A 13,155-nucleotide genomic window follows, 5' to 3' on the forward strand; every position below is an offset into this window, starting at 1 on the left:
AGATCATGCAATATAGTTTTTATGGTTTAAGCAAAGGGAGTTAGTACTTTCACTTATGGTTATGAAACAGTTCATACCTTCTGCAGTTCAAGCACAGCCAAAGATCTGCAATACATACCAAGGAGAGGTTACATGCTAATATACAGTGATGAACCCTCAGAAGTACATTCTGCTTTGCCTTTTATAGCTCTGTACAGAAGTTGATAACCTTGAATGCACTGAAATAATTTATTGTGAGGGGACAAAAATGCTTCAAATGTTTTTATACAGTATTGAATTTATACAATCGAGAAAAGTTTAAATTGCTTGTATTTTAAAAATGTAGAACATCTTAAAATACATTGCTTTAATTATTTAGAAGTGCTTCAGCTGTTCAAACTAAGTTACTTTAATTTAGACTGTTGCAATATGCATAGATTTAAAATTCAAAAAACTTCTAAAATTGATAAAAAAATTCCTTCTCTTAATTCTAATTCTTTCATTAATTAAAAATATTTTTCATTCCAATTGTTCTAAATGCAATTTTCAGCTAAGAATGCCCATGCACCTTTGATTTCAAACAGTAAAGAGCCACAATAACTAAGTAATTTTTATTTTGGATCTTTGTTAAAAAATGAAATAGAAAAAAAGGCAGATCACATGCTCTGGACTAATATTCTGTCCTTTGCCACAAAAGCACACAGTACACAGAATATCCATGTGAGCTTGCCTCCTCATGCTACTGTTTTTTATTCTAAGTTTCATGTTCAAAATCCAGTCTCTGGAAATGAATTTCACAGGGTGAATTTCTGAAGAAAGTTCTAGTTTTTCTTCAGTAGAATTAGCCTTTGTCCCAGAGCCTGAAGGGACAATTGTGATCACCTTGTTGGATAGTCAGAGGTTCAAAATTCTGCCTCCATGCAAGAACCCATACTTTTGAATAAACACAGAACACCTTTGAGGGGCTCACCCACTACTGGCTTAAAGAACATTTATGAAGTCCATTTATGTGGCCTCCTACTCTTCTTTCAGATAAGATAAAGGGACTTCCCTCCATACCCACTGAACACAGGTTTTCTTGGTTTTATTCTTGTGATAAGAATAGAAGTGCATTTTTCATTGTGCTCCCTCCTGAAAACCTTCCAGCCTCTCAAGATCCTGTCAGCATGTCTCATGCTAGATCTAGACAATCGCACAAATGTCTTTCCTGTTGCCTAAACCAAGGAAAGGCAGATGAAATGTTCTCTAAGCAACTGGCTGACGTTTCATGATCGCTAGCTGTTGTTCTTGTGGTAGACTTTAACTTGCCAGATGTCTGCTGGAAACTCAACACTGTGAAGAGGCAGTCTAGGAGGTTCTTGGAGTGTGAGGAAGACAAATTCCTGACACAGCTGGTAAGTGAGCCTACCAGGGATGGTACCCTGCTAGACCTGCTGTTAATGAACAGAGAAGGGCTGGTGGGAGATTTGGTGGTTGGAGGCTGTCTTGGGCAAAGTGACCCCAAAATGACAGAATTTTCGATTCTTGGTGAAGGGAGGAAGGGGGTCAACAAAACCTCTACCTTGGACAGTCCTTGATAACAAAGGAGTCCAGGAAAGCTAGACATACTTTAAGAAAGAAATCTTAAAGGCACAGAATCAGGCAATCCCCATGTGCCAAAAGATGAGTCAATGGGAGAAGAAGACTGACCTGCTGAACAGGAAATCAGAGAAAAAAAGAGTTGATGACCTTTGCAAAAAGGAGCAGGCAATTCAGGGAGAGTACAAGGGTGTCATTAGGTCATGTAGACAGAAAATCAGAAAGGCCAAAACTCAGTTAGAACTCAATCTGGCAACTGCTGTGAGACATAATAAAAAGTGTTTTTATAAATAAATTAACAACAAAAGGAGAGCTAAGGAAAATCTCTATCCTTGGATGTGGGGAAGGGGGGGGGTGGAACTTGGTTGAGGAAAGGATGAGGAAAAGGCTGAGGTACTCATACTTTCTTTACCTCAGTCTTAAACAGCAAGACCGGTTATCCTCAGGGCAACCTGTGCCCTGAGCTGGTAGACGGGGACTGGGAGCAAAATGGAACCCTGCAATCCAAGAGGAAGCAGTTAGTGACCCACTGTACCACTTGGACACTCACAAGTCTATGTGAGTAAAAAGGACCTGGAGGTGAACACGAGCCAGTGTGTGCCCAGGTGGCCAAGAAGGCCAATGGCATCCTGGCCTGTATCAGCAACAGTGTGGCCAGCAGGACTAGAGCAGCGATTGTCTCCCTGTACTCAGCACTGGTGAGGTCACACCTCGAGGGCTGTGTCCAGTTCTGGGCCCCTCACAACAAGAATGACATTGAGGGGCTGGAGAGAGTCCAGAGAAGGGCAACAGAGCTGGTGAAGGGTCTAAAGAGCGAGTCACATGAGGAGTGGCTGAGGGAGCCAGGGTTGTTCAGCCATTAGAGGAGAAGGCTAGGGGGGACCTTACCACTCTACAACTGCCTGAAAGGAGGTTGTATCCAGGTGGGGGGGTCAGCCTCTTCTTCCAGGCAACCAGCAATAAGACAAGAGGAAATGGCCTCAAGCTGCACCAGGAGAGGTTCAGGTTGGACATCTGGAAGAATTTCTTCACTGACTGGGGTGTCAAGCATTGAAATAGACTGCCCAGGGAGGTGGTGGAGTCACCATCCCTGGAGGTGTTCAAGAAATTACTGGATGTGGCACATAGTGCTATGGTTTAGTTGACAGGGTGGTGATCAGTCAAAGGTTGGACTCAATGATCTTGGAGGTCTTTTCCAAACTTAATGATTCTGTGATTCTATTATCATGTTAGGAGCTCAGATGTGTTATCTCTGAAACAGATAGACATATTTCTCTCAAAGTTGCTTTTTTTAGGATTCAGCCCTAATGTTTCAAATGTTTCTCTTCTTAATGGAAACTATTTTGTTTTCCTCAAGGCAGGACTGTCTTCCATTTATTCACATTAAAATTAAAAATGGAATACTTTTTGATTGCAACCTGTATGTCATACAAAAAGACAACTCTGCATAAATAACTATTCTGCATTGCTGCTTACTGTTAATGTGGTATGATGCGATCTATAAATTATATTCTGACTATAAGCAAGGGTGAAAATTTTACCTTGCAGTTGTAAATACCAAGTATTCATTAAAAGAAATTGAGCCAATCAATTTTAAAATGGATACTTTAGTAGCCTTCAGTTAATTAATAACACTCTGCCTATACTAACCCGCCACACTAGGAAGCTTGATAATGTTTCACATAGAACTCACTACAAAACCACTAGAGCTAAACTGAAAAAAAAATTAATTTACAGTTCTTAAAAACAGTAATAAGTTCTACAGACAAAGGCAGATTTATAGCCTCCTAGAATAGTAAAACTTCAATAGTTATGTGATATAGGTATCATATATGAAAATTCATGCAATCATTTCTGGTCAAAACCTCATATAATATAGATTGCCTGCCTGTATAATCTTGAAAATAATCTACAGAGTTCTTCTGTAAACATTAAGTTGTTGGATGATAAAAATCTGACAGTTCTAGGCACTGCAGATTACTCACCCTTGAAGGTCTCACTGCAGTATAAATTACTGAAAAATGAATCCCTCGCTCCTGCAGATCCATGGTCACTCTTCCAATCATTTTGTCTGTAAATAGAAACATGTATAATTCAACAAACTCTGTAAGATCAAAAAGCTAAAATTCTACAGTAGTTGGAGAAGTAATGAGCTAGATGTTTAAGTTTATTCAGTCTATTCAAGCCACTTAAGTGCTCATTCCATCTAGGCACAATAGGTACAAATGGGATAAGACATGCTCAGTGTCTTGAAAAATGCACAATTTCATTGAGATAATATAAAAACACCACAACAATTCAGAAAAAGAGGTGATTTTGAAACTGAAAAGTAAAACAATGGAAAACATACCCTAAGGTTTGAACTTTAGGGAATTAAAAGCAAGAGCAGAAGAAATCACTTAAGAAATGTGAACAGGATCTCTTAATCTGTTAGTCAAGTGACCAGTCAATAAGTAAATAATAAAATTTAAGCAGTATTATTATTTGAATTACAAAATACATGTAACTACCACTGAGACACAACACTCAAAACACGGTGTTTAGTGTGGGGCATGATATGTGTAATACTGGTAGCAGTATTTCTTTTGCCTTCTGTGGATTTAAAGCCTTCTTCAGCACCCCCAACAGGACACAGAAAATTTTCCTGCTGATTACTTTGGAGGCCAAAGGAGATATATGGTGGAATATTTCTGAAAAAGGAAGGAAAAGTCAGATAAGGAAGAGACAACCTTTCAAAGAGGTCCAAATACGCCTCTACAAAAGATGCTCCTCTAGTTCTGAAACCACAGGCAGTTACAATAAACACTTAAAACTGATAAATGTTTCCAAAATTTATGCAGAAACATGAACATGCTTATGCTTATAAGGAGCATAACAGCTGTGAATCATGAACCATTATTAGTGGCGTTATTGGGACTGCTCGAGAAGCAAGCAAGCAGACTCACATTTACTCTTTCTGGCCTTCCCACTTCTCATTCACATACCAGCCTGATGGATGGATATTTTATAACCTGGACATACAAACTTCTCAGATTTCGAGGTTATACTTTACAGAAATTGTGTTTTATTTGCATGTGCTGAAAATAAGAGTTTATATTATTATCCTTTTTAACCAGTTCTACTTACTGTAATTATGGTGTCCTGGCTGAGTAAAATGTTTGGCTTTTTTAAGAATGAAAATACGTTTTTTTCCTGTAGGGTTTCAACTGAACTGATTTCCTCATACCAGTCAAGAATCACAGCTATGTAAAGTTTCCTACTAAGAATTATTGCTAAGAGAATCTACTATAAGAAATGTACTTACTCAGAAAAAAAGCTGCCTAAAAACTACTGCCGTAATTACATTGGTTGTGGAGATCCAAGGCATTATATAATGTAGATTTTGTATTCTGGATTCAAAGATTTTGGAAATTCTCCTCAGCCTTAGCAAAAATATGCAGAACAACAACAACAAAAAAGCATAGAAAAATGCAGAGATTGAGTTTGGGTTTTCTTTTATTAATGCAACCAACAGCTTTCTGAAATGCAATAACATGTTATTTGCATTTCCCTTCAGAAAGAAGCTACATGTAACTATAGTTACCAGTAACATCTACAACTCTTGCCTTTGGGAAGGTTCTAGAGGTAATTCCTTCTTCCAGAGAAGCTTCTGTGAACATCCGTATGACAACAGAATTGATATAGATTCTTGTTTGCCTGTGATCAGAACTCTACCTTTCTTATGAAGTATTTTCAAATTCTCCAAAGATTGTCCACCATATTTTAGAGCGTCTAAATTAGGTGCCTACATGGGAACAATACTGCAGGTTTTGTACTTGGCCCTGCAAAGTGGCATGTCTTCCCTAATCCACACACCTTCTTCCTGATTAACACTTTGATACTAACCAAAAAGCTGGCATACCTTTCCTTCCAGCCTCCCCCAGGTCATCTGTTAACTCTGCTTTCCCAAAACAAAGTGGCCTGAGACAACAGTTGCACGAGTCCACAGTGTTCCCTGGCAGCCAGGAGGGCCAGCAGTGTCCTGGGGTGCATCAGGCACAGCATCACCAGCCTGGCAAGGGAGGGGATTGTCCCACTCTGCTCCGCATTGGGGCAGCCTCACCTCGAGGGCTGGGGGCAGTTTTGGGTGCCACGATATAGAAACGACATTAAGCAATTAAAGACCATCCAAAGAAGGCAACAAGGACGGTGAAGGTTCTGAAGGGGGAGCCTTATGAGGAGCAGCTGAGATCACTTGGTCTGTTCAGCCTGGAGAAGAGGAAGCTGTGGGGAGACCTCATTGCAGTTACAACTTCCTCGTGAGGGGAGGAGAAGGGGCAGACACTGATCTCATCACTCGTGACCAGTGACAGGACTCAGCGAATGGCATGAAACTGAGTCAGGGGAGGTTTAAGTTGGCTATCAGGAAAACATTTTCTACCCAGAGCACTGGAACAGCTCCCCAGAGAAATGGCTGAGGACCAAACCTGACAGAGTCCAAGAAGCATTTGAAGAATACTGTCAAGCAAATGGTGTGATTCTTGGGGTGTCCTGTGCAGGGCCAGGATGGACTCAGTTATCCCAATGGGTCCCTTCCAACTCAGCATATTCTATGATACTATGATCCTAGGGCTTGGGAAGCTTATTCTTGAATCCATGCAGCTGATGAAAGAAATGTCCCATAAAGAAAAAGCTGCTGTTCAGCCAAGACCAACATTAAATCAAGTCTCAGCTATCCAATATGCTCCGGGGAAAAGCAAAGAAGACAAAATAACTCCGCTGCAATTCAGAGATGAAAATCCAACTGCTTGTTTTAGTATAAAACTCACTCATTTTGGACTAGTGCAAAAACAAAGAGAAAAGGATACAAAACTGATTTCAGTACTAAGGTATTTTCCCCTGATTTTCAAATCTGCTTCTGATTTTATAACCCCAGTTGTGAGCAGAAACAGTCACAGGCATTAAAAACGCTATTTAATTATCAGCCCACTACACTGTAAATCCCCCAAACTACCACTTCAGTGATTTGCCCTTCATAATTCAATTTCTAATTTGGAGTAGTAAGTGAAAGCTCTGCAGTGAGATACCTCTCAGTGCCATTTTTGTGTATGGCACCTCTTTTTCAACCAGATGCTAGGCAAGAGAAGTTTTTTATAGTCTTATATGGAGAGATTCAACTTTAACAAGTAGTGTTTATTAAAACTGCAAAACCAATAAAAGACTGTACCAAAGGCAAAGAAGGCCATCAGTATTGTTTTATAAAGATTAGAAAAACATTTCCTATTCACGCAGACACCCTTTGTTGAGACCAAGGCCTTGGATTTGCCAGAAGAGCCTGGCACCTCCAGCTGCCAGTCTGCAAGGTGAGATCGAGGGAGGCAGCTAAAGCTGTACAGAGATGCAGGGTTTGGGCTCAGAGAATGAGCAAAGGCTCATGCCTGAAGCAGAGGTGAATTATTGTCATACATGAAATCCCTATTTGTGCTTGGTCTTTGCATATTAAGTGCTTTAATTAATTAATTTTGAGTTAAATATTTTTAGATTAAATCTTAAAATTAACCCATCAGCCCAGGTACAAAAATCCAGTTCCATTATCAGTGTTTTCAATTGTTTAAAGTAGTTTATTAAGAGAGTTGCCCTTTTCAAACTTCAAACCACCGGTACACCATAAGAGCTACCTTTCCTGTGTTTACTGTATACTTTTACAAGTGTTTTGAGGTGTGTTGGATGTATTTTAATACTTTTTTGTACGTGTTTTCACTTGCATTCTGATTCCAAGGCCAAAAAAACCCCCATCCAGTCTAATAGCCAGCAGCTATTTTTAGCCACAAAGCCATTACTCTGCAGGCAAGCTCCATGGCAACCTGAATACCTGAATTTTAATGAAGGCATTGTAAGCTCCCTTATCTCAACTAATACCCCCCCCCCCTTACATCGATGAGCCATTGGTGGACGGAGATGATCCATCAAAGGGAAAGCACCAATCGCTTTGGACCGAAGGGGCAGGCTGTGGGCGGACTGGGGGTGGAGCAAAGACACTATAAAAAAGATGAAGCATAGAGGCGGGGTCTCTTTTCCCCTCTTGCTCGCTCCGGGCTAGCTGTGGGAGGTGTTGGTGCTGGGCATTCAAAGCCTTACCCCTTTTTAAGGGGCTTTTAGTAATTTTTTTAAAGTCAGCCCAGCACTGCAAGTTCTTTTTCTCTACCTGAGGTCTAGTGCTGTCTCAGCCAGAAGATCTCAAATCCCTGCGCTCCTGGGGCATACCATCTACTGAGCCATAGGATCCCGAATTTTTATATTTTTCTAATTTGTGTAATTTTTCAATTTTTCTGTTTTCAATAAATTAATCTTTTTAAGAGTTGTCTCATTTCTCACAATTATCATGACATTTCGAGTCACAGAGCTGTATCCACATGGATTTTTAATCAGACACTTAGTATCCCAACACTAAGACAACCACATGTTATAAATACTGTAGAAGGGGAGTGGGATAATAACCTTTAAATAGTAGCTGCAAGAGAGTAGAAAATACACCCTACTCAAGTGAAAACACAAGTGATGAAATGTTAGTTATATCTAGGTAATATTACTTACCATTTTCAGCAATTGCTTCTAGGGTGGAAATGTCTTTTAAACCACTAGAGAAAAAGAGGGAGAGAAATAATTAAAGATCTTTTCTAGGCAAGAATGATGCGAATCAAGTGTATGAAGATACTGACTGATAAAAGGATTACTGTCAATCCCTGTGCCATTCTTTCATCTCCTCTTAATGACCCTTTTCTTCTGCAAAGCCATTAAAAATACAAGGACCACATCTTCAGCTGATTCTTAAACCCCTCAAACTACCTAGGCAGCAGAGAAGCCATACTGCTGATACTATTTTGATCAGTCTCTGGGAAGCTTTTTTTTCATTTGGTGTTGGCCCATTGTTTAACATTTGTAGAGGAGCTCCTTAAAATAGTCATCATGCCTCTTTTTGTGTAATGACATGACAGCTAGAATTGCATTTCTTCAGGACACATTGATATCTGCCCCTTACACCGACGTACAAAAGCCCAAGTAACAGGCTGGGAAGAAGAGTAAGTAGAAGAAGCTGAGCAACCATGCCTTATATTTTCTAAATATACATTCACCTGAAGGAACAGTCTCCCTATCTCTCTTAGGTCACAGTCCTCATAGAGCTGGAAACATGAAAAACTATAGCCCTCCTCTTCCTTCTACAGTGATGGAAAATCAGGCTCTTTATCAGCTTCAGGTTTGTCTGTAGGTTTATTTGCTTGCTTATTTATCCTGCCAGTATTTTTGACTCCTGGAATGCCTTCTAGCAATTAATTCTGCAGGTTAATCATGTGTTGAGTAAAGTAATTGAGCCTTTCTGCTAAAAAGTGTGTTGCCATTTAGTTTTATTAGCTGCCCCTTTGTTCTCATATAATGAGGCAGACAAAATAGGAATGCCTGACTGCCTTTCTCAACATAATTCATCTATTACACCTGGTAAGCTTATCAGGGTACTTTGAAAAACACTGAATTCATCCTTGTAAGAGAAACAATTTTGATAGCCCTACAAGCTTCCACTTTGTTTTTTTGAATTTCCTGAATACAACTGACATTTTCAAAAGCTCTAAAAATCACACACACATGTGGGTCAGTTCTTCTTTGGGATAAGCTCCTACCTGGCAAGTGGTTGCAGCTGAACCACCAGTAAGTTAGGGTTAGATGCATTCACTTCCAGGTGAGAGACATTGAGATTAGTTACATGTGTCAACCTCCAATCTCTCGATTCTTGAAGAACGGTCAGGAGATACTTGGTAGCCTTGCAGTCAACAGCTGGCAAAACTAAAGATGAAGGAGAAGACTGAAGAATTTCCTGTAACAAATTTATGAACAGTTTATTTACTTGCTTAATATTTAGCTGATTAATAATTAAACACAAGCTTTTTTTAATGTATCCTTAATTTAATATTCAAGGTGAAGAACCACCACAGTAAACAGCACGTGAATTCTCACAGCCTGATGGTGGCTGCAGGCTGCTCCTGAACTTTCTTGTAGCAAGCTTAAAGCACTCAGTAACACCAAATTTTTACTGTCCTTTCCACATGTGGTGGAAGAGGAGAGACAGATGATGTAGAAGTTCTCAAGCTAAGAGTGTAGTGGTTATGAGTATTGCCAGAAGCAAAGCTCAGATGACTCTCTAACTAAATGCCCTTGGAGGTAAGAAAGATCAATGTCAGACACCTCCAGTTCCAGCAGCTCCATTCAGTTAGGAGTCATATTTTGCATAATAAACACCCTGCATTTGTGTACATCCTGGTGGTACAGCACACGGTACAGGAAAGTGTCTAATTTGTAACAATTAATTAAAGAAAGCTGCAGATTTCAGGCTCTACAGAGCCTCCAGACAAACACAAAAAAAATTCATGTCATAAACTTTCCATCTTTATACTCAAAGTACAAATTATAAAGCTCAGGCTGAATTAGTTCAGATAAAGCATCAGGGTATCTTTCACTTTATTAAAAATTCTGATAGCTGAATTTCTGATAAAGATACTTGAGTGAAATGAATTGAAAAACATTCTCATTCTAAAAGTCTGGGACTTGCATAGCCAAAAAACATCTTTCCAAGCATTTTTCTTGATAATAAAATTAACTTGAAATATTTGGGGAAACAAAATGCAAGATGAAGATTTGAAAATGATCAAAATTAATGTAGCCCATATTTGACATTGTGGTGGGTTGACCCTGGCCTGATGCCAGGTGTCAACCAAAGATGCTTTATCATTGCTCCCTTCAACTCTTCAAAGGAGAGAAAACATAAGAGTTACAGTGTTCCTAACATTTTCCTACTATTCCTTTTTTCCTTTTTGTCTGTTCTTCGACTGATTACCACTTTTCTGACCTGCTCTGGTTCTTTCTAATTGCTCACATTTTCCTTCCTAGGCAAAGGCTATAGGTACTTTCACATTTCTATAAATGCTCATAAGGGAGGATTATGCAGCATTGTCTGATTTTCCAGACGGATAGAAAAGTAACTGCAGAAATTAAAATAGAGCAGAAAGCATTGATCTTGTGTACAGGTCTTTGAGTAGTGTTTTTAGCACCTCCTGGAAGAAAAAGATGAAACATTTCATTTTGATTTGTTTATAGATTTGAATTTAGACCTGAAATTCTGAGCAATTCAATGATTTTATTTTCAATATTTTAATCCCTTGTCCCATAGCAGCAGCCAGAATGGCAACAGCCACTTCATCCAAGGATATATATTAAGCAGATTACTCATTTAATGTAGAATAAGATATAAAGTGTATCACTGAGTAATATCTGAATTGTGCCTCTGCTCTTAGCCAGTGCTGCACTGCCATCTGTCTCAGTTTCCAGCCCCTGGTATTCAGCTGTTTTTCATGTGAAGGGAAGACACAGCTGGGTATCAATTCATTAGCCTCAGGTAGGCAATCTGATCCCTTGCCTCTGCTTTGTCCTTCTTGCCATTTGGCAGTTGTGCACTTTTCTTTACAATACTCATATGTTGCTTTACACATTTCAGGATTTCAGCTACCATGCTTGTTCAAGACACGAAAACTCCAAAAGGGGGTGGAGTATGAAGAGGATATTGAAAAACATCTGATTCTGCATTCTGCTAAAGGAAAGCACACAGTAGCTAGGAAACAGGAGTGGGACAGGGAGAGAGAGGAAGGGGAAAAGGAAGGAGAAGGGGAAGGTTTAATTTTCTCTTTCCAATTATTTATCCCACAAACTTTTACACTGTAGCTGTTGCTGTCAAATATACACATAAAGCTGTAAGTTATAATTTAAATGAAAACTGATCTGATGTACTTTACCTGATAAACAGTGTTGCAGCTACAGGAGTTATTGCTGAACAATAATAGCTCCATGCTGTACTGTACAGTGGGAAACATGACACCCAATTTTTTTTTCTGAGGGTTACAGACAGATCCAAGGGACTGTGGAGAAGCAAACCTGAAGTCCAAGAATGGGAGGAAGCATTCCAAAGAATAAAATACAGACTAAAACAATGAGGAAGGACTATACTGGGGAAAATACTTGATGTAGCTTTCACAACAAAGTTTTGCCTCACAATTCCGCTGAAAATATCTGAAGGAGTCAACAGGCACGTACAAAAGGAAGGTCTAGAGGGTACAGTCTACTTGAACCCAGACAAGGCATTTGGCAGAGTCTTGAGGTAAGGACTACTGAAGAAACTAAGCTGCTTTGGCCAGAGAGAGGCTGTCTTCACATGAAGGTAGCTAAAGGATAGGTAAAGATTTAGCAAGAAAGGGTAGAAAAAAGTATCTGTTACTGCACTAGGGTCTGTTCTGTTCCATATGCTCGTAAACTATCTGATAAAAAGATAAATATTGAGCTAATGAAACTTGCTCATTATGCCAAATTATTCAAGTTAGTAAAGGCAATGGCTGACTGATGAACCACAGAAGCAGTTTCTGGTACAACGTCTTGGGCAACTGAATAACTGGTAAGATTAAATATAAATTGATTTTAGCGCAGTACAGGGTGACAGAAAAACAAACCTGATTTTACATACACAATAATAGGTAATAGACTCAGAACTGAGTGTTACCCTTCAGTAATGAAACCTTGAGAATTACAACAGCTCTTTGAAAATGGTAATTCAGAGGCTGATAGTGATTAGGATTGAAAAAATTAAATATTAATAATATTTTAGAAAAGGCTGGAGAACAAAACATCATGCCACTGAATAAATCTATGAACTGTTATCTTGATTATTATGCAGCTCTGTCCATGTTCCCTTGTCAAGAAATAATATAATAAAACTAAAAGAGAGAAAATAAAGACAATTAAAACTTTATTAGAACCTCTGTATCACACGTGACTAAACAGGACTGCTCAGTCTATGACCACTGAGTGAGGATAGGATGGAGTTATCAGACCAAAAATGGCAATGACTTACAGTCATAATTATGTAGCTGCACAGCTGGCCACTAATTGGAGTGTGTTAACACACACTGCAGTTCTAAGGAGCTGAGCACTGTCTGGGGAAAGCCAAAGCTAATATTAAAGAAAAATAGTTGGTAGGGTAGGTGACTGCTTGACAAAGAAGTTCCCCAAATGCTAATCTTTGTATTTTATTATTTAATTTAGAAGTTGTTTGAAAGTTCAAGATAAATGACCTACCTGTAAGATTCCTTTTGTATTAACTAGAAATAAGACTCTTTCATTGCATGCAAACCCATTCATACCAAAAGCTCAGAACAGCTGCTAATGCAGCTGAACAAATCTAATATCTGCAAATCTTTCTGGGGTTTACAAGCCTATAACTCTTTTTCAAATAACACTTTCTTCTTGTAGTACACATGCTGCTACATGCACTTATACATTCTAAATGAAATCTCCGGCTTAGGTTTATGAATAAGTTTGATTTCTGAAGTTCATAAGGAGGATGCTTGAGAGCAATGGAAAACTTATTATAACTTCACCGATCATTTGTATAATATAGACTGTGTAGGTAAAAAACTTGTGATTATGCAACATCAAAGATTCTACTTTCCCCAGTGAGAAAATTCAGACCTGACTTTCACTTGGTCCTGTGTTGTGTAAATATTATTGCAATCTTTCATATACTGA

The 13,155-nt window shown here is 39.0% G+C and overlaps 1 protein-coding gene across 1 annotated transcript in view; it reads right to left on the bottom strand.

Moving 5' to 3' along the window:
• Nucleotides 1–13,155, bottom strand: part of LOC121659727 (V-type proton ATPase subunit S1-like) — a 50,962-nt gene that overhangs the window by 29,141 nt on the left and 8,666 nt on the right. The window contains exons 4-6 of the mRNA XM_042018172.1: nucleotides 9,210–9,403; nucleotides 8,131–8,174; nucleotides 3,543–3,628 (exon numbers count right to left, since the gene is read on the bottom strand). Coding sequence (XP_041874106.1) covers nucleotides 3,543–3,628; nucleotides 8,131–8,174; nucleotides 9,210–9,403 — 324 coding nt within the window. The remainder of the gene's footprint in view (nucleotides 1–3,542; nucleotides 3,629–8,130; nucleotides 8,175–9,209; nucleotides 9,404–13,155) is intronic.

This window comes from Corvus kubaryi, unplaced genomic scaffold (assembly GCF_017639235.1).
Source record: "Corvus kubaryi isolate FWS band 111438036 unplaced genomic scaffold, C.kubaryi_AGA036_p1.0 137, whole genome shotgun sequence".
NCBI lineage: Eukaryota > Metazoa > Chordata > Aves > Passeriformes > Corvidae > Corvus > Corvus kubaryi.